General features: G+C 50.5%; 1 protein-coding gene across 1 annotated transcript in view; it reads right to left on the bottom strand.

Moving 5' to 3' along the window:
- The window catches only part of IGDCC4 (immunoglobulin superfamily, DCC subclass, member 4), an 82013-nt gene extending 64007 nt beyond the window's left edge, over nt 1–18006 (bottom strand). The window contains exons 1-4 of the mRNA XM_015427136.1: nt 17928–18006; nt 14761–15093; nt 10107–10248; nt 3990–4123 (exon numbers count right to left, since the gene is read on the bottom strand). Of these exons, the coding sequence (XP_015282622.1) occupies nt 3990–4123; nt 10107–10248; nt 14761–15093; nt 17928–18006 (688 nt within the window). The remainder of the gene's footprint in view (nt 1–3989; nt 4124–10106; nt 10249–14760; nt 15094–17927) is intronic.
- Between the last annotated feature and the right edge of the window lie 5290 nt (nt 18007–23296).

The following is a 23296-nucleotide window of genomic DNA, read 5'->3' as shown; positions in this document are numbered from 1 at the left end:
GCACTTTGGAAGAAGCATGGCATACACAGAGCCCTGGTTGTTGAAATGGACCGGGTGATCATCACTTCTGGCTTTACCATATAGTTTCCGGCAATTCCTCAAGCAACGTCCGGAGCCAGTTTGGTGTAGTGGTTAAGAGCGGCGGACTCTAATCTGGGAGAACGGGGTTTGATTCCCCACTCCTCCATGTGCAGCTGCTGGTGTAACCTTGGGTCAGTCACAAGTTGTCTCAGAGCTGTTCTCTCTCAAGCAGTCCTTGAAAGAGCTCTCTCGGCCCCACCTACCTCACAGGGTGTCTGTTGTGGGGAGGAGAAGAGAAGGAGATTGTAAGTTGCTCTGAGACTCCAAGTGCAGGGCGGGGTATAAATCCAATCTCTTCTTCTTCTTCTTCTTCTTCTTCTGACATCACTTCCAGATTTTCCCAGAAGTGATGTCACAGCGCACAGCCTGACAATCTTATGGGTGTCCGAGGCTTAGGACTGAACACTAACCCCCTTAACTACTCACTAGGGCTCATATTTTGCAGGAGGCAAAAAAGTTCTAACAGATCACCCCGTCTGAGGTCTGGAAGGAGAACTTCAGGGATCGGAGCTGCTCTTCACGCAGATATTTCCTCTGTGCGACTACAGCGGCTTCATTTCAGGGCTGCAATTTTTTTTAAAAAAAGGATTTGCTTACAAAAGCTCCCGTATCCTCGTTCCCATGTGGAATGCATCTCTCCGAGGAACGTCTGGAAATTTACACCGTGAAGTCTGCCTGGCCCAAAACATCTGTTGCTGACACGCCAACACCCCTGGCTGCAGTTGCCGGGCACCACTGTTACCAACACAAAAGCAAAAGCCTCTCGACGACCTTCGAGGGAGACTCTCGGGGACTCAAAATAGCTTCTGACTGAAGAGAGGCACCAAGCCCATCCCTGGAAACAGAAGCCCATTTCTTCTTTTCTTAAAGAAAGGCAGACTTCCAAGCAGGCAAAATTTTTGACAGTAATACTGGTCCAAAATCAAAATCCACCCCCCCCCCCCATAATCCATATAATATCTTTTATTATGTATGAAGGTGCTTCCAAGTTGCAACTGACTTCTGGCAACCCCAGCAAGGAGCTTCCAAGGCAAGCGAGAAGCAGAGGTGGTCTGCCCTTGCCTTCCTCTGCAGAGCCTTCCTTCGTGATCTCCCATCCCTGATTTTTTGTTGTTGTTGTTGTTCAGTCGCACAGTCGAGTCCGACTCTTCGCGACCCCATGGACAAGATCACGCTAGGCCTTCCTGTCTTCCGCCGTCCTCTGAAGTTGGCTCAACTTCATGTTCGTTGCATCGATGACACTGTCTAACCATCTCATCCTTTGCCGTCCCCGTCTTCTTTGACCTTCAGTCTTTCCCAGCATCAGGGTCTTCTCCTCCAGTGAGTGCTCCCTTCTCATTGGGTGGCCAAAGTATTTGAGCTTCAGCTTCATTATCTGGCCTTCCAGGGAACAGTCAGGGTTGATTTCTTTTAGGATTGACTGATCTGATCTCCTTGCAGTCCAACGGACTCTCAAGAGTCTTCTCCAGCACCATAATTAGCTTCCGACTATTGGTGACCCCAGGAAGGGGCTTCCAAGGCAAGTGAGAAACAGAGTTCATTTGCCAGTGTGTTCATGTACAAAGGCTCTGTGGCCAATTTGGCACAATGGTTAGAATGTTTTGCTAGGATCTGGGAGACCCAGGTTCAAATCGTTGTTCTGCCATGGAAGCTGGCTGGGTGACCTTGGGTCAGTCACCAGTCTTGGGCCAGTCTTCGGCTAACCTACCCTACCTCAAAGGGCTGTTGTGAGGATAAAATGGAGGGGTAGAGAATGAGGTAGGCGGCTTTGGGTCCACACTGGGGAGAAAGGAAAAGTATAAATGAAAATACCAACACTGCTTAGCTTCCAAGATTGGGCTACATCATAAGAACACAAGAACATAAGAGAAGCCAATGTTGGATCATGCCAATGGCTCATCCAGTCCAACACTCTGTCACACAGTGGCCAGACATACCAGGAGGTCCAGCAGTGGGGCCAGGACACTAGGAACCCTCACACTGTTGCCCCCACTCCCAAGCACCAAGAATACAGAGCATCACTTGCCCCAGACCTAGCCCTATCTATACCTCGTGGCTAATAGCCACTGATGGACCTCTGCTCCAGATGTTTATCCAATTCCCTCCTAAAGCCGTCCGTGCTTGTATCCGCCACCACCTCCTGTGGCAGTGAATTCCACGTGTTCATCACTCTTTGGGTGAAGAAGGACTTCCTCTTATCCGTTCTAACCCGACCGCTCAGCAATTTCATGGAGTGCCCACGAGTTCTTGGATTGTGAGAAAGGGAGAAAAGGACCTCTTTCTCTACCTGCTCTATCCCATGCATGATCTTGTAAACCTGGATCATGTCACCCCTCAGCCGTCATTTCTCCAAGCTAAAGAGCCCCAAGAGATTTAACCTTTCTTCATAGGGAAAGTGTTCCAATCCGTTTTTCCAGCCCTCGTCTTTGCCGCCTCCCAATATCTTTTATTAGGACCAACCAAATTGACATCCAACTGCATGAGGGCTTTTGAGTTCTCCCGGACTCTCCCTCAGGAAGCAAATAAATAAGCAAGGAAGCAGGCTTGCACAGCATCTCAAAGAGGCACATATGAGAAAGGTCTGAGCCATGACTCCATCTGACACACTGCTGGTTTGGCAAGTAGGAGCATCGCTGGCTATCCTCCCCCGCCCATGATTTTGGACTTCGGCTTTCCTGGGATACCTTCCTAACCAGCCCTGTAAATCCACATGTATCACTGCCTAGTTTCAACTGGCAGGAGGCAAGGGAGAAGAAATTGCTTTGTTTAATGTCAAAAACAGAAAGGGTTTCCCCAACAGACACCATTTGTTGCCCTTTAGAGCAGGGGTGTCAAACATGCGGCCCGGGGGGCGGATCAGGCCCCCGGAGGGCTTCTATCAGGCCCGCAGCGGAACTGGCTGTCTTCCACTTCTTCTTCCAGTTCTGCTGCTGTTGCTGCGTCATCGTAGGTTTGCAGCTTACAGATACACGCCTGAACAGCATACTCATGATTGCAACAGCACAGGCCCTTTGATGCAATAATTCAGAGCAAGAGGTGTCAGTGATCAGACACTGTGAAATAAAAAAAGGCCCCGGTCACACGAGCGAGATAATCTGGGGAGGAAGTGAGGCTTTTTGCTCCGGAGCAAAATGTAGTGCGGTAGGTTGATCAGACAGTACTCCAAGGCTCCGTGCTCAGGCCGTCAGCTGCCAATCACACGTTGATGGGGAAGCGTGGCAAAGAAGGAGGAAACACTCCTTTACACAGCGAATGATTAAAATGTGAAATTCGCTGTCAGAGGATGTAGTGACGGCCACAGGCATAGATGGCTCCAAAAAGGGATTAGACAGATTCATGGAGGAGAGAGGTCTATCAGTGGTGACTAAAGGGAACCTCCACACTCAGAGGCAGTCAACCTCTGAATCCCAGTGCGAGGGGACAACATCAGGGGAAGGCCTCGGCCTCCATGCCCTGTTGCTGGCCCTCCAGAGGAACTGGTTGGCTGCTGTGTGAGGCAGGACGCTGGATGAGATGGACCACTAGTCTGATCCAGCAGGGCTATTCTACTGTTCTTAAAGTAAATCAGCATTACTATAGCTTTATATTGGAGTTGGCAGGATGGAGAGAGGATGGCTGAAAGAAAGCAGCTTTCCAACAGCCAGCTAGCTAGCTCACAGTATATTTTAACTATTTCCCAGTGTCCCTTCTTAACCACTATGACACAGCATAGATCTGACACGTAGAGAATGTTCAGTTCCATCTCCATCTCCCTGTCTCTCTCTCTCTCTCTCTCTCCCCCCTCCCTTTTATCAGCAGGTGTCATTATGAAATTCCGGGCTACAGAACTTAAGTTTTCTATATCCTCTGGATATTTTGTGTTTCGAAAATGACAGCCATCAGTACAACCTCTCATTCAAATGCCTGACCTTTCACGATGCTCAGAACGGCATCAAGGCTATGGCGTCTTCCTGCCCAGTTGCTCGCCACGCACCGGTAGGCCCCCGTGTCACTCTCCTGCACATCTATGATCTGGAGTATCCCGTTTGGGAGAATGATGAACCTGTGGGAAATCAAAGGACATGAAGAAATCAGATGTACTGCTCTGGGTCAAAGCGTTAGGGTGACAATGGCAACGACGAAGAAGACGACAAAGACAAAGATGAAGACAAAGACAACGAATATGACAAAAACAAAGTAGAAGATGAAGAAGATGAAGACAACAAAGAAGATGAAGAAGAAGAGTTGGATTTATACCCGCCCTTCACTCAGAGTCTCAGAGCAGTTTACAATCGCCTTCCCTTCCTCTCTCCACAAAAGACACCCTGTGAGGTAAGTGGGGCTGAGAGAGCTCTGAGAGAACTGTGACTGACGCAAGGTCACCCAGCCAGCTGCATGTGGAGGAGCAGGGAATCAAACCCAGCTCTCCCAGATTGGAGTCCGCTGCTCTTAACCACTTCACCAAACCGGCTCTCAACGGGAGATGGGATCGTTCCCCCATCCAGGAACATCGCGTGGTTTTCTCTCTGCTTCAGACATCTTGCAGGCGAATGCGTGAACAATGAGGACGGAAGATGTTGCCCAAAGCCCTTAAAGTTATGATAGCGGAAAGTGCCAAATAGGGCAGATGACTTATGGTGACCAGTGTTCCCTCTAAGCTGAGTTAGTGTGAGCTAGCTCACAGTTTTTTAGCCTTCAGCTCACAGATTTTTGTCTTCGCTCAGGAAGGGATGGCTCCAGAGAAATGTAATTTATGCAGTAGCCAAATAGTTCGCTCACAATTTTAATGTCAGTAGCTCACGAATTAGATTTTTTGCTTACAAGATTCCACAGCTTAGAGGGAACATCGATGGTGACCCCGTAGGGTTTCTAAGGCAAGAGAAGAACAGAGGTGGTTTGCCATCGTCTGCCTCCATGTAGTGACCCTGGACATTCCTGGTGGTCTCCCATCCAAATAATAAGCAGGATCTGAGATCTGACGAGATCAGGCTAGCCTGGGATATCCAGTTCAGTGCATACCGGTGATGGAAACTGCCCAGAGAGCACTCCCAGGCCCCAAAGATGCCAGGCCGGCGATAACCAGGGCCAGGGCCTTCTCGGTAGTGGCTCCATACTGCCGGAATGAGCTCCCGGAAGAGATCAGGGCCCTGCAGGACCTCTTATACAGTTCTGCAGGGCCTGCGAGACGGAGCTCTTCCACCAGACGTTCGATTAGGAGCCGCTTCAGACACCAAGGAGTGACCCTGTGCCCTGGCTTTACCGCCTTCAGCCTGTTCTCACCGCACAAATTAGTCGACCAAACTGAGCTGATGTGAGAATACCATCATGGTTGTCACCCAAGGAGTACTGTTTAATCTAGAAACCCCTGCTCTCGCGCTTCATCCGAGTACTGTTCCAGTTAGGATAACTGACAACTGATTTGTTTACGGCTGTTTTTATGAATGATTATTTATATATGCATTTTTATGTTAAGTCGTCCTGATCCTGCCTCGGCGGGGAGGGCAGGGTATAAATGGAATGAATGAATGAATGAATGAATGAATGAATGAATGAATGAATGAACGAACGAACTCAAGTTGCAGCTGACTTATCGTGACTGAAGGGGAAAAACGTGAAATGTGAATGAACCATAGTGTAGCTATGTCAGGGAAGGCAAAGTAAAGAATTGAGGGGAACGTTTGACCCAGTGATAGGCAGTGTTCCCTCTAAGCTAAGTTAGTATGAGCTATCTCATAGTTTTTTAGCCTCCAGCTCACACATTTTTGCCTTAGCTCAGGAAGGAGGGCTCCAGAGCAAACAAATTTATGCAGCAGCCAAATCACTTGCTCACAACTTTAATGCCGGTAGCTCACAAACTAGCATTTTTGCTCACAAGACTCCACAGCTTAGAGGGACCATTGGTGATAGGCCAGCACTGTTCTCTGCGTTTTCAGTTGGAAGTCTCCAAAAGTCTCTGTTCCTCGCCTCACAGGGCAAACTAACCTAAAGTAACTTTTTTTCTCAGATCCTGCTTTCTTAAACTATAGTAGTCAGCAGGTTGCGTTGTGCTTGCAGCATACCATAGATAAGGTAATGGTATCCTTAAAGTTACATGTTAAGGAGGAAGTATTGATTGCTTTTCTATGGGTTTAGAACTGGTACAGAGCTGAGTTGTCATTGTGCAATTGGTGTTACAGAAGAAAAAAAGGAGGAGGAGGAGGAGAGATTGGATTTATACCCCACTCTTCATTATCCGAAGGAGTCTCAGAGCAGCTTACAATCTCCTTTCCCTTCCCCTCCCCACAATAGACACCCTGTGACATAGGTGGGGCTAAGAGAACTCCTTTGAGGAATGCTCTTGAGAGAACAGCTCTTAAAGAACTTGTGACTGACCCAAGGTCACACCAGCAGCTGCATGTGGAGGAGGAGTGGGGAATCAAACCAGGTTCTCCCAGATTAGAGTCCGCGCTCCTACACCAAACTGGCTCTCAAGATCCTGATGTTAATCCGCCTACATATTGTTTATGCTTCTGTCTGCAAAGTTGTCAGGGCTGTAAGGGTAGATACTTTCCTTGACCTTGGTAAAATGAATAAGCACTTTGCTTCTACTGAACACAGTTTTGCTTATTTGGACCTCTTCGATAGAGAGCTAGTTTGGTGTAGTGGTTAAGTGTGCGGACTCTAATCTGGGAGAAGCGGGTTTGATTCCCCACTCCTCCACTTGCAGCTGCTGGATGACCTCGGGCAAGCCATAGTTCTGTCAGAGCTGTTCTTGAAAGAGCAGTTTGTGTCAAGAGCTCTCTCAGCCCCACCCACCTCACAGGGTGTCTGTTGTGGGGAGGGGAAAGGAAAGGAGTTTGTAAGCCGCTCTGAGACGCCGAGTGAAGGGCAGGGTGTAAATCCAATCTCTTCTTCTTCTCTTCTTCGATGGAATCCAAATTACTCTGTCAAGACCCCGTTTTCAAGACAAAGGTCGTTCAAAGGTGCTTTGCATCAAAGTGAAAAAAATTCTTGAACACCACCAAGATAAAGATGAATCTGAGAAACTGGAGGACGGCAAGGATGCAGAACAAGAAGAAGACAAAACTGAGGAAAGTTCTACCAACTCTTCATCGGCTGAATCCTTAGATTTTGAAGCAGAACTAGGGGCTACAGCTCCTAAGCCCCCCCAAAATAAAGAAGACTTTGAAAAGAAACGTAGAGGAAGGAAATAAATAAAATAATGAAACTCTAATGGTCTGATAATTATCAGGAACTAATAACCCTAAACTAAGAAGCATACACTCTAACCAAATTTGTTTGTGAACACTCGCTCAAACGTCTATATAACTATTGTATTAACTCTCATGCATTACTACTTTGACAATAAGGAATTATCCTTACTTTAAACCAGGGGTCATTTCGTAGAAAAAGAGGTGCAGGAGCTCATCAGCATAACTCATTAGCATAACTCATTTGCATGTGCCACACCCCCTGACATCACCGGAAGTGTGTCAGAAGGCAACACCCACCGCTCAAGCTCCACTGGACTGTCTTGGATTGCTAGCTATTTGGGGAGGTGGGGCGTACAGATCTGCCCTCACAGAGGAGGGAGAGCTTGTGCCTGAATAATACTTGGTCTTAAAGGTGCCACTGGACTGTTTTGGACTGGGAGGCCAGCGGGGGGCTCTGCAACTTACCTGGCTGCTTCTAGCTCTGACTGAGGGCTGCTGGGAGCAGGGGGTGGGGCTTGTTGCATGTGCCCGCCCCCTGGGCTCTTTACTGCTGGAGCTCCACTCCTGTGCACTCCTGCAGGAAGTGACCCCTGCTTTAAACAATTGTATTAACAATCTCTTGCTACTCGTAGTTTTAGTTTGTTCCCATCCCCAAACCGTATAGGTGTATAGTTAGAAAAGCAATTAATTTTTTTTTTTAAGGTGGTTTGCCACCGCCTGCCTCTGCGTAGTCTTTCTTGGTGGTCTCCCATCCAAGTACTGACCAGAGTCAACCCTACTTAGCTTCCGAGATCTGGGCCACTGCAAGTTCTACACGGATAAAACAGAGGGGAATAAAACCGCCAAGAATGCAAAACATGAGAAATTACAGACGCCTGTAACATCTCAGAGTTCCACCCCCCCCCCGGCAAACCTCTGGCACGGGTTCCAGAGGTGGCACTCAGAGCCCTCTCTGTGGGCACGCGTGCCATCGCCCCAGCCAGGCCCAGACCATCATTAAAGTGTCGAATTCTCTGCCAAATAATTTTCAGTAAATGAAAGCATTTGGGATTGCTTTCCTTACTTTGTTTGGATCATCTTAAGTTAACGTATGAGTTGTTTTTTCTAAAGTAAAACCTCAGTATTCTAGTTAAATTGCCATGTTGGCAATTTGCGATAAATAAGTGGGTTTTGGGTCGCAGTTTGGGCACTCGGTCTCTAAAAGGTTCGCCGTCACTGGAATAGATGAAGTCCTCCCTTTTGCCAGGCAGTTTTACAACATGACCCGAGATCCAATACTTGGTCCTTTTTCACTCGAACTCCCTAAGTAATGTGTAACATTTACACTTTTTGCCACGTCCCTCCCACCTGTCTCGTCCGGTCCCCTTAATTCCTTCCCAGACAGAACAGGTCGAGAACATTTGGGAACACAGAGATCCGAGCAAAACCCTTCCCCGAAACGGACAGAGGCGAGGATTAGGACTCGCTTGTTACACAGAAAACAACTGCCAAGCTGCGGATTTCGCAAGATCAGGGACGGTGGCGAATTAGCAGGCGAGTGCCCTTTCCTGGGACATGTTTCCGCAGCTGCCCCTCCACTTTCCAAACACTACGCTTCTTCTCCTCCCAAGCACAGACAGAAGGAACTACCACTTTCTCACCAGCTGCCTTTAGCTAGCAACTAGCCTTCCCATCGGGACCCAACCCTGACGGCCCGTTTGCACTCCAAGCTGACGCAGGCAGTACGGTTCCGCCCCCAAGACAATCTCAGTGCTAAACCAAGGCGACGGCTCCTGAGAGAGATGTGGTAACACACGCACACTCCCCCAATTCACAACATATACACAAACACTCCCCAAATTCACTGCATCCAGATTTCCCAGGGGTCTCTAGACTTCAAGCCTCTCCCAACACACATACTTCTGATCCCAGGTCTCCCACAGCTGTAATAAGTGTCTGTAGGGATTCCGTGGCAGTGATCAAGCCTGTGAAAATGATTGGCTGAGCTACCCTTGTCACAGAAGCGCCCTTGGCTGCCATTGGCTGAGGTGCTCGGACCCTGCAGAGGCCACCAGAAGGGCCTCAGGAAGAAACAGCAGGGAATGAGGAAGATTGGGGGGGGGGAGTTAAAAGGTTCCAAGTGGCTTGGGGGGGGGCAGAGCTAAGAAGAAGAAGAAATTAGGTTTATACCCTGCCTTTCACTCAAGAGTCTCAGAGCGGCTTACAATCTCCTTCCCTTCCTCTCCCCAAAACAGACACCCTGTGGGGTAGGTGGGGCTGAGAGAGCTCTTTAGAGGACTGCCCTTGAGAGAACAGCTCTGACAGAACTTGTGACTGACCCAAGTTCTCCCAGCAGCTTCATGTAGAGAAGCGGGGAATCAAACCCAGTTCTCCCAGATTAGAGTCCACGTTCCTAACCACTACACCAAACTGGTGATCTCAAGCCAGAAGAACAGGAAGAAGCCGTGGTCCCCAGGACACAAAGACACCAGTGGGGAAAAGCATCTGAGAGTGGAAAAGACCAGGAAGGAGAGTTGCAGAGATACAGGAGGCTGGTGTTCCCATACTGAGTTAAAGCAATTATTTTATTTTACATTTTACAGCTGCTAACTTTAAAAATATATATATTTTACTGGAAACCGCCTCATGAACTAAACTTGCTTGAGGGCGCAGGGTATGAAGGTTTTAAAGCAAATCATAAATAAAACAGACCTCTCTGCCTAGCGCATTTTGATCCCACGCTTCCTCCCAGCAGCGCAAGATGGCCACGTCCCTGCCTCTCCCCTTCTCCATTTGACCCTCATAACGACCCTGTGAGGTAGACGAGGCCAAGAGACTCTGATCGGATCCGTCGCCCAAGTGCAACCAACATACCTGGGTTCCAAAGGAACCGGCGTGCGATCCTTCTCCCAGGCGATCTCCGGAGTGGGCAGCCCTTCGATCCGACACTCAAAACGGGCCACGCCGTTCTCTTCCACCGTCTGGGACTCTGGATGTTGGGAAAATGGAGACAACGCTGGGGAAATGGGAGGCAAAAAGGGATAGGTCGAAAGGTGGGGGGCGGGGGGAGAGAGAAAAGAAAATTGAGTTCCTGGGCATTTCTTCCTCGGATGTAGAGCCCGCATCGTTTCAGCAGAACTCCTCATGTTTTGTACAGGGGAGCCGCCGAGGGCTTGTTTCGAAACGTATTCTTCCGGGCAGCTTCGTCACAAAACCCTCAAGAATGAGGCAAGAACACTATAGCACAGCCAAGGCAGCCAGCATCGTGAAACAGGGCCCAAAACAGACAAATCAGCAGGTGTTTACAACGGGAAGTTCAACCATCCGTTTACATGACCAGTAAGGCTGGCCTGGTCTCATCAGATCTCGGAAGCTAAGCAGGAGCTCATTAGCATAACTCATTTGCATATGCCACACCCCCTGACATCACCGGAAGTGTGTCAGAAGGCAACACCCACCGCTCAGGCTCCACTGAACTATTTTGGTTTGCTAGCTATGGGGGGGGGGGGAACGTGCAGATCTGTCCTCGCAGAGGAGGGAGAGCTTGTACCTGAATAAAACTTTTTTTTTTGCATGTGCCCGCCCCCTGGGCTCTTTACTGCCGGAGCTCCGCTCCTGTGCGCTCCTGCAGGAAATGACCCCTGGCTGCCACCATTATAGAGCCCTGGCTCTTGGTTTGAACATCCAGCCTGAGCCGCAGGAAGATCTTGTGCAGAAGGATTTTTAGAGAGTCCACTGAAATAAGCCATCTTGAGTAACCATCTTCAGCACTTTATGAAACTGTATTAATAATGGAATTGTTTTATGTGGTTTTAAATGTATTTTATGTACTGACTGTGAGCCGCCCTGAGCCTGCATTGCGGGGAGGGCGGGTTAGAAATGTGACTAATAAATAAATTAAAATTTAAAAATATTTTTTCCCCATTCAGTCCTGCCACCCCCTCCCCACCCCCCACCCCAATTCCCCACAGCCACTGGCTGGTAACCCTAATTGGACTAACTACTATCTCCGTATTTGACCCCCCCCCCAATTCAAGTCAGCATGGGGTGAGGATCCGCTCCCTTCAAAAACAGCCTCTCTACTGCCCAGCTTCAGGGAGGGAATAACGTCCCTTCTCTTTGCGGGGACTTATACACTCTCTCTCCTTCTCTCAGCTCCGCCTCCTCAACAGTGATTGGCTCACATTCCCCCCTACATTTCCCCTGCTCCAATCCTGAGGCTTGGAGGGTGCCTGGGAAATGTAGGTCAGCAGGAAAATGTGGGAAAACAGGCTGCAAGGCCTGAGGCCTACAGGCCACTCCACTCCTCAGGCCCAGGACTGTGGCCTACTGGTTGACCAACCAGTTGGAGGGGGAAGGGGAGAACCAGTGAGTCTCCGGTTCTTCCTCAGGGGAAGGGGTCAGGCTATCCGTTCTAGCAGGGGTCATTTCCTGCAGGAGCGCACAGGAGCGGAGCTCCGGCAGTAATGAGCCCAGGGGGCGGGCACATGTGACAAGCCCCACCCCCTGCTCCCAGCAGCCCTCAGTCAGAGCAAGAAGCAGCCAGGGAAGTTGCAGAGCCCCCCCCACGCTCCCCCGGTCCAAAACAGTCCCGTGGCACCTTTAAGACCAAGTTTTATTCAGGTACAAGCTCTCCCTCCTCTGTGAGGACAGATCTGCACCTTTCCCCCCCCCCATAGCTAGCAATCCAAAACAGTCCAGTGGAGCCTGAGCGGTGGGTGTTGCCTTCTGACACACTTCCGGTGATACCAGGGGGTGTGGCATATGCAAATGAGTTGTGCTAATGATTTATGCTAATGAGCTCCCGCGCCTCTTTTTCTACGAAATGACCCCTGCATTCTAGTAATCAATGACATTCACTCTGTGGGCGCTGCTAAATAATGTTGTTTCAATCCACTTCAGCGACCATTTGCACATGGGTTTTGCCATTGTACACAGTCAAATCCAGTTGCAAAGTGGATGGAAAGTGCATTGTTTAGTATGTGTGGAAGCGCCCTTGCACATCTGTCTCCCACGCCTCGACCTTCCCAACAAAGCGTGACACATAATCCAACCAGCACCCCTGGTGTTTACAGCCCAGAACAACCCAATTGCCACTACACACACCTGGGCCCCTTTCATGCCAAAGCAGTTGCACGGCGTATTGGTGTGGCATAACAGAAAGAGCACTGGACTTGGAATTCTGGGAGACTTGGGTTCGAATTCCCCACTCTAGTAGTATGGAAACTTGCTGGATGACCCTGACCTAGTCACATTCTCTCAGCCTAACCTTCCTCGCAGGGTGGTTGTTGTGAACGGAAAACTTTACTGTAAGCTGCTCTCCACCACCACCCCCGAAGGGAGAAAATGGGACGTAAATATCTAAAGAAATAATGTTGGGTGAATCTCTCGACTTTCACCACAGGGCCACCCCAGCCTGGATTTGAACTGGGTTGCCAACTCCAGCTCAGGAAATTCTTAGAGATTTGGGGGCAGTGCAGAGTTTGGGGAGGGGGAGGGGGCTCAGCGGGAATGTAATTCCAGAGAGTCCATCCTTGGATACTACCGTTTCCTCCTGTTACGGCTCCTGTTACTATTTTTATTAGAGCCGGAGTGGTGGTTAAGAGCATCAGACTAGGATCTGGGAGACCCATGTTCAAATCCTCACTGCCACGAAAGCCTGCTGGGTGACCTTGGGCCAGTCACACGCTCTCAGTGTCACCCACCTCAGGGTTGTTGTGAGGATAAAATGGAGGACAATGTAACTCACCTTAGGTCCCTATTGGGGAGAAAGGCAGGGCACAGATGAAGTTAAATATCTTTTCTAATACTGAAAACACTGGCATGTGCTTAAGGCTGCCAATTTTTCCAACTGCAGCCATTGCATTTATTTATATTTTATCTGTTTTCTCATGAGGAGTCGTGGCGCTCCTCTTTTTCATTCTGGAGTCTCAAATATTCTTTTTGGGATGTGAATACAGTCAGCGTTTTGTTTTTTAAAGCCTGTAAAAAGGTAAAGGTTTCCCTTGCTCGAAAGCCAGTCGAATCCGACTCTAGGGTTGCGGTGCTCATCTCCGTTTCAAAGCCGAAGAGCCAGCGCTGTCCGAAGACGTTTCCGTGGTCATGTGGCCGGTATGACTATACACCAAGGCGCATGGAACGCTGTGACCTTCCCACCGAAGTGGTACCTATTTATCTACTTGCAGTTTCTTGCTTTCGAACTGCTCGGTTGGCAGGAGCTGGAACTAGAGACGGGAGCTCACTCCGTCATGCGGCACCCGGGTCTCGAACTGCTGAACTACCGACCTTCCACAGCCTGCAGTTCAGCGTCTTAACCACTTGAGCCACCGGAGCTCCTTTAAAGTCTGTAACCCTGCTTAAATTAGGCGAATTTGCACCTATCCACTTATGCTCCCAACTTTTATTCTTTTACTACAAGTTACGGAGAAAGAGCGAAGCGGAGAAGTGAACACCCCTTTCTCCGCTGTCCCACTTCGCATCCCCTCCTTTCAGATTCTGAACCAGCATCAAGCTCATACACACACACACAGAGAGAGAGAAGCCCACACTTAAGGCTTAAGGACTAGAAACTTGTTTCCCTCTCTTGACAGGCTGGAAAACTGGGCTCAAACAAATAAAATGAATCTCCATGGGGATACATGTAAAGTTCTGCATTTAGGTAATTATAGGATGGGGGAGACTTGTCTTGGTAGTAGTATGTGCGATAAGGATATAGGGGTCTTAGTAGACCATACACTGAACATGAGTCAGCAGTGTGATGCGGTCGCTAAAAAAGCACATGCCATTTTGGGCTGTATCAAGAGAAGTACAATGTCCAGATCATGCAAAGTGATGGTATCGCTTTACTCTGGTTAGTCCCCAGTCAGTGTTCCCTCTAAGCGGAGTTACTGTGAGCTAGCTCACGGTTTTTTAGCCTCTGGCTCACACATTTTTGTCTCCGCTCCGGAAGGAGGGCTCCAGAGCAAACCAATTTATGCAGCAACCAAATCGCTCGCTCACAACTTTAACGCCAGTAGCTCGCAAAGTAGAGTTTTTGCTCACAAGACTCCACAGCTTAGAGGGGACACTGGTCCTCACCTAGAGTATTGTGTTCAGTTTTGAGGTTTTCAAGCAGAGGCTCGATGGCCATCTGACAGCAATGCGGATTCTGTGAATTTAGCAGATCATGGGAAGGGAGGGCAGGAAGGGTTGCCTCAGTGCTTAGTTCTCGTGGCCCTTTCTGACACACCCAGGGAAATGCTGATCGCCACATTGGGGTCAGGAAGCAATTTTTCTCCAGGCCGGTCTGTCTGAGGATCCTGGAGGCTTTTTGTCATCTTCTGGGAGCAGAACAGCGGTCACTGGGGGTGTGGCGAGGGAGCTATTTGTGAATTCCCTGCATTGTGAAGGGGGTTGGACTAGATGAACCTGGAGGTCCCTTCCAACTCTAGGATTCTATGAGTCTCCCCTTTCCTTTTTGCTAGGAGAAAGCAGAGTTTTAAGCCCTCTGAATCCAACCTATGGAGGGGAAACCAAGCTAAATACTCACTCGAGTCACGAAGCAGAACCGTTTGGCTCGCGACGGAGCCCAGGGATCTACGGGAGACGCAGGAGTAATTCCCCTCCAGGCCAGACCCTCCGAGGGAGCCACCCGCCTCTGAAGCCACCCGGGCTGCTGATATGAGCAGAGATCCATCGGGGAGGACTCGGAGGTTCTCCTCTTCTGCCACCCGAAGCCCGTTCTTCATCCAGGTGATGTCGAGGAGCTGCTCTACGGGAGCCGGGTTGCAGTCCAGGAGGAGGGTCTGATTCGGCTGCAGCATCACTTTTCCGGGGCTGGTGCCACAGCTCAGCACCAGAGAGAGTCCCTGAGATGGGTTCCCTGCGGCGAAAACAGACAGGCCAGTTAAAGGGATCAAACCGCGGACTCTGAGCGAGAAGACCAAGCCAGTTCTCTGAGCAGGAGACTCTTTGCAAGAAATCTCCTCCCCTCCAAAACCTCTGCAAGACCTCAGCTTGCAGCAGGGTAAACGGAACTTTTTGCCAGCTCGGAGCTGGAAGATAGAAGAAAGAATACGTGACCATCGAGTCCTCTCACAGGGCAGCTAGAAAGGGTTCTACATGCATGGTTTCAAACAGCAATTTTAAAAAAAATAGGAAGTTCGATTACTAGATAGTTCAGCATTGTAAACCATGACCGGTCTCAGGCAGAGAATGGCTTATTTCTATTTATAGCATGTTTTTCTCTCTGACAGAGTACAGTTTGGTGTAGTGGTTAAGTGCACGGACTCTAATCTGGGAGAACCGGGCTTGATTCCCCACTCCTCCACTTGCCCCTGCCTGGATGACCTTGGGCAAGCCGTAGTTCTGATAAGAGCTGTCCTTGAAAAAGCGCCGTTTCTGTCAAGAGCTCTCTCAGCCCCCCCCACCTCCCAGGGTGTCTGCTGTGGGGAGGGGAAGGGAAAGGAGTTTGTAAGCTGCTCTGAGACTCCTTCGGGTAGTGAAGGGCGGGGTATAAATCCAATCTCTTCTCTTCTTCTTCTTCTTCTTCTACTCAAAGCGGCTTTTCACATCAATGCCCCCTCCTCCACTCATTCCTAACAACCCTGTGAGGTAGGCTAGGCTGAGAGGTTACGATGGGCCCACAGTCACCTGGTGGCTTCCGTGGCTAAGTGAGGGATTAGAACCCAGCTCCTACGCTGACATTCGAACCACTATCTCACACCAGGGTATAAATGAACAAAAGAATGGTCTTGCCCCAAACCCGTGACCCAACTCAGATCCTGCACACAGCGATGCCAGGGATGCAGCCTGGCATCACCTTCATGTAAACCACGCACCCTATCACTGAGCCTCAACCCCTCCTTAGGTAAAGGAGTCAAAGGCGGTTTGACAGGCATCCCTGAACATTGGTAAAGGTAAAGGTTTCCCTTGCTCGAAAGCCAGTCGAATCCGACTCTAGGGTCGCGGTGCTCATCTTCGTTTCCAAGCCGAAGAGCCAGCGCTGTCCGAAGACGTTTCCGTGGTCACGTGGCCGGCATGACTAAGCACCGAGGCCCAGGGAACGCTGTTCCCTTCCCACCGAAGTGGTACCTATTTATCTACTTGCAATTTCTTGCTTTCGAACTACTAGGTTGGCAGGAGATGGGAGCTCACTCCGTCATGCGGCACACTCAGGTCTCGAACTGCTGAACTACCGACCTAGCTGAATCTTCTTGTATGCTGGTCATTTGTGGCATGCAGATGGCCTACAAGAACCAAACCTCTTCCCAGTGTAGAAACACTTCCTGTTGCGTCACCTATTCCTGTTTGCCACAGGCGACCAGATGTGCTTCTGGTCGGAGAGCCAGTTTGGTGTAGTGGTTATGAGCGCAGGCTCTAATCTGGGAGAACGGGGTTTGATCCCCCACTCCTCCTCCACAAGCAGCGGCGGGTGACCTTGGGTCAGTCACAAGTTCTCTCAGAGCTGTTCTCTCAAGGGCAGTTCTCGGGAGAGCTCTCTCAGCCCCACCTACCTCACAGGGTGTCTGTTGTGGGGAGAGGAAGGGAAGGCGACTGTAGGCCGCTCTGAGCCTCCTTTGGGTAGTGAGTAAAGGTAAAGGTTTCCCTTGCTCGAAAGCCAGTCGAATCCGACTCTAGGGTTGCGGTGCTCATCTCCGTTTCAAAGCCGAAGAGCCAGCGCTGTCCGAAGACGTTTCCGTGGTCATGTGGCTGGCATGACTAAACACTGAGGTGCACGGAACGCTGTTACCTTCCCACCGAAGTGGTACCTATTTATCTACTTGCAGTTTATTGCTTTCGAACTGCTAGGTTGGCAGGAGCTGGAACTAGAGACGGGAGCTCGCTCCGTCATGCGGCACACTCGGGTCTCGAACTGCTGAACTACCGACCTTCCACAGCCTGCAGTTCAGCGTCTTAACCACTTGAGCTACCGCAGCTCCTGGGTAGTGAAGGGCGGGGTATAAATCCAGTCTCCTCTTCGTCTCTCCAAGAGCCTTTTCCAAGGGCTAAGTCAGAGGTCTTGAACTCATTAGGTACAAGGGCCGGATCTGAGTAAATGTTGCTTTGTAAGGCCGGGCCATAAAATGTAATGCCAAGTACTGGAAATATTTTACCACTGACTGTGACCCATAGCCCTCTTCACCCCTTATGGTTGCCAACGCTGGGTAGGGCCATCCCTGGGGGTCTGGGGGAAAACCCTGGGGAGGCCCTGAATTCAAGGAAAGGAGGAGGATATTGGATTTATACCCTGCCCTTCACTCGGAGTCTCAGAGCGGCTTCCAGTCTCCTTTCCCTCCCCCTCCCCACAACAGACACCCTGTGAGGTAGGTGGGGCTGAGAGAGCTCTCTCAAGGACTGCCTGTGAGAGAACAGCTCTGTGAGAACTTGTGACTGACCCAAGGTCACGCCAGCAGCTGCAGGTGGAGGAGTGGGGAATCAAACCCAGTTTTCCCAGATTAGAGTCTTAACCACTATACTGAACTGGCTGTCTGGGACCTCAGCAGGGGGTATAATACTCTAACATAGGCCCTTCCGGTCCATATTTGGTTCCCCCCAGTTGTTTGTGGGCCAGATAAAAGCCCTGGACGGCCCAGTTCCAGCCCCCCCACCGTATGTTAGCCACGTCTGGTCTAAGCGGTCCAAGTTGAACATGAATCCTGAGATCTGGCTAGCCACAGTCCCCGCCGTTGAGAGTGTTTCTTTCAAGAGCCCGGCCTTTATCTGGGAGGGCCCTCGAGGGACACTCCGTCACCACTCGCTGGCACTCGCGGACTCCTTGATGGCGACAACGCATCCGCGGCCACCCTCCGTAGGTGCTCCAAATGATTTGTGACCGTTCCAACTGAAAAGGTTTCCTGCCGCCGTAAAGAGGTTTATCAGCACGGGCTATGAACCGCGTGGCTCCGTGCCCAGGGCCAATCTCAGCATCATTTTATAGCGATTCAAGTACCCCATTAAACCTTCAGCTGCCAACTGTGACTAAAAGGCGATGGGGGGGGGGGAAGGCGGAGCAGGAACGAACGTTCTTCAGAGCACGGTGTTTTAGATACGACCGGGTGTCCAAAATCGAGCCCGCAACAAGGGAGGCTGTAAAAAAAACATATTACCGCTGAGGAAACGGCTCACTGCTCAACTAATTTAAAGTCTCCCTTCACCCTAGGCATGCTACCTGGCATCGTGGAGATGAGCACAGCTATTCCGGTAGCATTCTCTTCAGCACTGGCGATGCCAGGGCCTTCTCACCCCTCCCCTCCCCAGGTTGGTGTAGTGGTTAGAAGAACTGGGTTTGATTCCCCGCTCCTCCACATGCAGCTGCTGGTGTGACCTTGGGTCAGTCACAAGTTCTCACAGAGCTGTTCTCTCACAGGCAGTCCTCGAGAGAGCTCTCTCAGCCCCACCTACCTCACAGGGTGTCTGTTGTGGGGAGGGGGAGGGAAAGGAGACTGTAAGCTGCTCTGAGACACCTTCGGGTAGTGAAGGGCGGGGTATAAATCCAATATATTATCTTCTTCTTCCTGTGGCCCCTTTGTGTGCAAAGTTGTGCCTGGCATACACACACACACCCTTTCTGCACAAACTATTCTTGTATTCTGGACACGAGAAAGGTTTCCTGTCACGGGGAAAGTTGGGCCTTGTGAGAGTCATTTCCCCCTCCTCCATATACTACCGTTGCTTCTCTCCATGTCCCTGTCTGTGTGCTCCAAATCATACCCGACATGCCCCAACGGTTCCCTGCAGTGTTCCCTCTAAGCTGAGTTAGTGTGAGCTAGCTCACAGTTTTTTAGCCTCCAGTTCACACTCATTTTTGTCTTCGCTCAGGAAGGAGGGCTCCAGAGCAAAGTAATTTATGCAGGAGCCAAATCGCTCGCTCACAACTTCAATGCCAGTAGCTCAATGCCTAGATGGCCAGGGTCCGACATACCTACGGGACCGCCTCTCCCCATATGTTCCCCAACGAGCACTACGGTCCGGGACTAAACATCTCCTGGTGGTTCCAGGTCCCAAAGAGGCCAGACTAGCGGTGACTAGGGCTAGGGCTTTTTTGGTGGCGGCTCCTACCTGGTGGAATGAGCTCCCACAGTTCCGCAGGGCCTGCAAGACGGAGCTCTTCCGCCAGGCGTTTGAGTAGGAGCCGCCACGACTGTTACCATCCGTCCTAGCCCTTATTACCAACTCGCCGTGAGTGCAAAAATGGTGGTACTGCGTGGAGCTGCGGCCACTAAGGATACCATCCTGGTGACGTCACCGGTTCCCTCGTTAGTTGTTGTGGAGAGGACTTACGTTGCACTGAATGTTTTTAAAATGCAGTTTTAATGCTTTATGGATTGGGCATTGGCCCCATCTGTACGCCGCCCTGAGCCCGTTCGCGGGGAGGGCGGGTTACAAATTTAAATAAGTAAAATAAATAAAAATAAAACAAAGTGGCATTTTTGCTCACAAGACTCCACAGCTTAGAGGGAGCCCTGGCCCCTGCCAACAGAATCCCCAGTTCCGTCTGGCCCCATCCATCCGTGTGTCCCCAACATGGCGCCCAACAAATAATTTCAGGAAACGGGTGGGGCCGGTTGAGGCTTTTGCCCAGCGGGCTTTCTCATTTGCCAATGAAGACCCCCATACCTGGGGTACAAAAACAAACCTAGAAATACACTGATTTTGACCTTTGGGTACATACATTATTATATTTGGGGTTTAAATATACCCCAGTGTATTTCATAAGGATGGCCTTTTGAACCTTCATGCAGCGGCAAGTTGCCGAACGGCCCCTCTGTTTAAGATCTTTAAAAGAGATCACTGTAGGACTGGCTATTTAGAGAAATTAACCAATCTTGACCTAAGAAGGGCATTTACAGCCCTCAGATTCCATGCCATTCCTTCAATGGTCTGTGTTGGTCGTTTTATGGGTTTACCTCTTGCCTTAAGAATCTGCCAATGTGGTTTGGGCGAAGTGGATGATATTGAGCACTATTTACTGAGATGCTCATGGCACGAATCACTTAGGCAGAGATTTATATACCCTATTTTACCTTTGCACAATGGATTCTCAAAACAGGAGTCGGTTGTTTTTTTGCTCTCTGATATGGACGTATATGTTACCAGCAGAATGTCCCTGTTTGCTTTGGCGGCAAAAAAGATAAGATTAAGGCTAGGATTCAGCGCAAGTTAGTGAAGGGATAACTTAATGTGATGTATAAGGATTGTGTTTGTATTTATGCTTTGTTATGGCCAATGGCTAATACAATAAACTTGATGATGATGATACTCCAGTGATTCCCCCCACACACACACACACAAAAAAACCCCTCTGCCCCATGGCCCATGCTAGCCCAATCTCATCAGATCTTGGACGCTAAGCAGGGTCAGCCCCGAACAGTATTCCAAAGGGGGACCACCATGGAATATCAGGGCTGGGACATGAAGGCAAGCAATGGGGAAACCAGCTCTGAACGTCTCATCATGCCTTGAAAATCCCATGAGGGGTCACCGCAGGTTGGCCGTAACTTGACAGCAAGAGAGAGGGATAGAGCCCCCCCCCCCCCGATAATCTCGAAAAACTTTACTTCATTACAGACAGGTTCGAAAATAACTCCAGACCACAAATAAACTTTTTAATGGCCCCGGTCACACGGAGAATTTGCCGCGCGAAAGGCACGAATGGCAGGCGGATTTTCGGGCCGCGATCACATCGCAGCATCTGGGAAGCGTGGCGCACCCGTGGCCAACCCGTGGCGTCCCGCCGAAGATGCGGAGTTAAAAAGTACCAAGGAAAGTGCACTAGTATTCGGAAAACGCGCGACACAGGCGGGCGTCTGATTGCGGGAGCGCTAGTATCCCGTGGCATCCGGCGCCCGCCCACATCCCATCACAAACCGGATGTTTTTCGTAAACGCATGCGCACAAACACAAAACTGAAAGCAGTGCTGCTCCGTGGAACTGTGCATGCGCACACACACAAAACGCTTGTGTGATTGCGCCGCGCCACTTCTTTGCCACGCTGCAGCATCGCCGTGTGATCGCCAGCTAACAGCTGAAGCACGGAGACTTGGGGGGACTGTGTGATCGCACTACTGCGCTTTATTTTGCTCCGGGGCGGACAGCCACGCCTCCCCCCCACGTTATCTGGCCCGTGTGACCGGGGCCCAAATTAGATAAATCTGCAAAATTCACACCCGATACCAAGCTGCAAAATTCAAGACCGCCTTTCTGATATACAGGAGCCCAGAATGCACCTAGCCCCTCCCCCCTTTAGCAGAAACAACCCACTTGGCAAAAGACGATCCCTGTCAAACCCAGGCCAACGATGACTCCCCAGAGAGTGACACAGAGACCCCGCTAGACAGTCACCCCAAACCTCACACCGCTTTCCCTTTCCTGGCAAGCTCTGAGGTTTCCTGGACAGCCTTGGCTGCGTCTTCTGACCAAGCAGGCTGTGCTGGGGTGGGACCGATCCTGCCCTCCATTCTGCGCCCCTCAGCCTTTCGTCTCCACCACCACCACTGAGTACAACTCACCAAGAATAAATAAATGGCACTGGTTCTGAGCAGTGTTCCCTCTAAGCTGAGTTGTTGTGAGCTAGCTCACAGTTTTTTAGCCTCCGGCGCACACATTTTTGTCTTCGCTCGGGAAGGAGGGCTCCAGAGCAAACTGATTTATGCAGTGGCCAAATTGCTGGCTCACAGCTTTAATGCCAGTCGCTCACAAAGTGGGATTTTTGCTCACAAGACTTCACGGCTTAGGGGGAACATTGGTTCTGAGTTATTTGAAGGGCATAACCCAGCAACGCAAAGGCAGCTCTTGTTCTGAGCACCACCATACAAAAGAAACTGGCAGGAAGGCGGAGATGACCCATCGACCCACATGGCAATGACCATGAGGAGGGACCGTGGTTCAGAACGTACGTCCAACACGGGAAGGCCCCAGGCTCAACCTTACTAAGCTACCCAGACAAAGAATTTGGGAACCTCCACATTCAGAGGCACTAATCCTCTGAATCCCAGTGCCAGGAGGCAACATCAGTGGAAGGCCTCAGCCTCTATACCCTGTTGTTGGCCCTCCAGCGTAACTGGTTGGACTCTCTGTGAGACAGGATGCTGGACTGGATGGACCTTCCCTGGTCTGATCCAGCAGAGCTCGTCTGATGTTCTTATGAAGGCCTCAGCCTCTCTGCCCTGTTGTTGGCCCTCCAGAGGAACTAGTTGGCCACTGTGTGAGACAGGATGCTGGACTAGATGGGCCACTAGTCTGATCCAGCAGGGCTCTTCTGATGTTCTTATGAAGGCCTCGGCCTCCCTGCCCTGTTGTTGGCCGTCCAGAAGAACTGGTTGGCCCCTGTGTGAGACAGGATGCTGGACTAGATGGACCTTCACTGGTCTGATCCAGCAGGGCTCTTCTGACGTTCTTCTCAGGGGAAGGCCTCGGCCTCTCTGCCTTGATGTAGGCCCTCCAGAGGAACTGGTTGACCACTGTGTGAGACAGGATGCTGGGCTAGAGGGACCCTCACTGGTCTGACCCAGCAGGGCTCTTCTGACGTTCTTACCAGGGGAAGGCATCGGCCTCTCTGCCCTGCTGTAGGCCCTCCAGAGGAACTGGTTGGCCCCTGTGTGAGACAGGATGCTGGACTGGATGGACTCTCACTGGTCTGATCCAGCAGGGCTCTGCCTATGTTCCTATAACTTTGCCTCAAGGAAGATTTGTACAATCGGCCATGTTTCCCCCCTCCCTCCATTTCAGGTCTAAAAGCGCAATTCATTTTACTTCCCGAAATGCCTCATGTCATTTTCTCTTCCTCCGCTTTACTCTCACAACAACCCCATGAGGTGGGCTAGCTGGCAGCATGTGACCGGCCCCAAGTCACCCAGCGAGCTTCCAAGTCAGAGTGAAGATCCAAACCTGGGCCTCTCAGATGTGAGTCTGCCCTTCTAACCACAATACGGAGGACCGGCTTACTCAGACATTCTACGCTCCCTCGGGAAACAGGCATCTGTATTCACAGAGTTTTGCTTTCCTCCCCTCACCACAAATGCCTGGCAACGCACGGTGCCCATTCAGATGGCACTTCAGCCGGACAGGGGTGCCGACTCAGTTTG

This window comes from Gekko japonicus, unplaced genomic scaffold (assembly GCF_001447785.1).
Source record: "Gekko japonicus isolate JY-2015 unplaced genomic scaffold, Gekko_japonicus_V1.1 scaffold639, whole genome shotgun sequence".
NCBI lineage: Eukaryota > Metazoa > Chordata > Lepidosauria > Squamata > Gekkonidae > Gekko > Gekko japonicus.
Note: the sequence above shows the minus strand (reverse complement) of the source record. Positions and strands in the feature narration are given on the sequence as shown.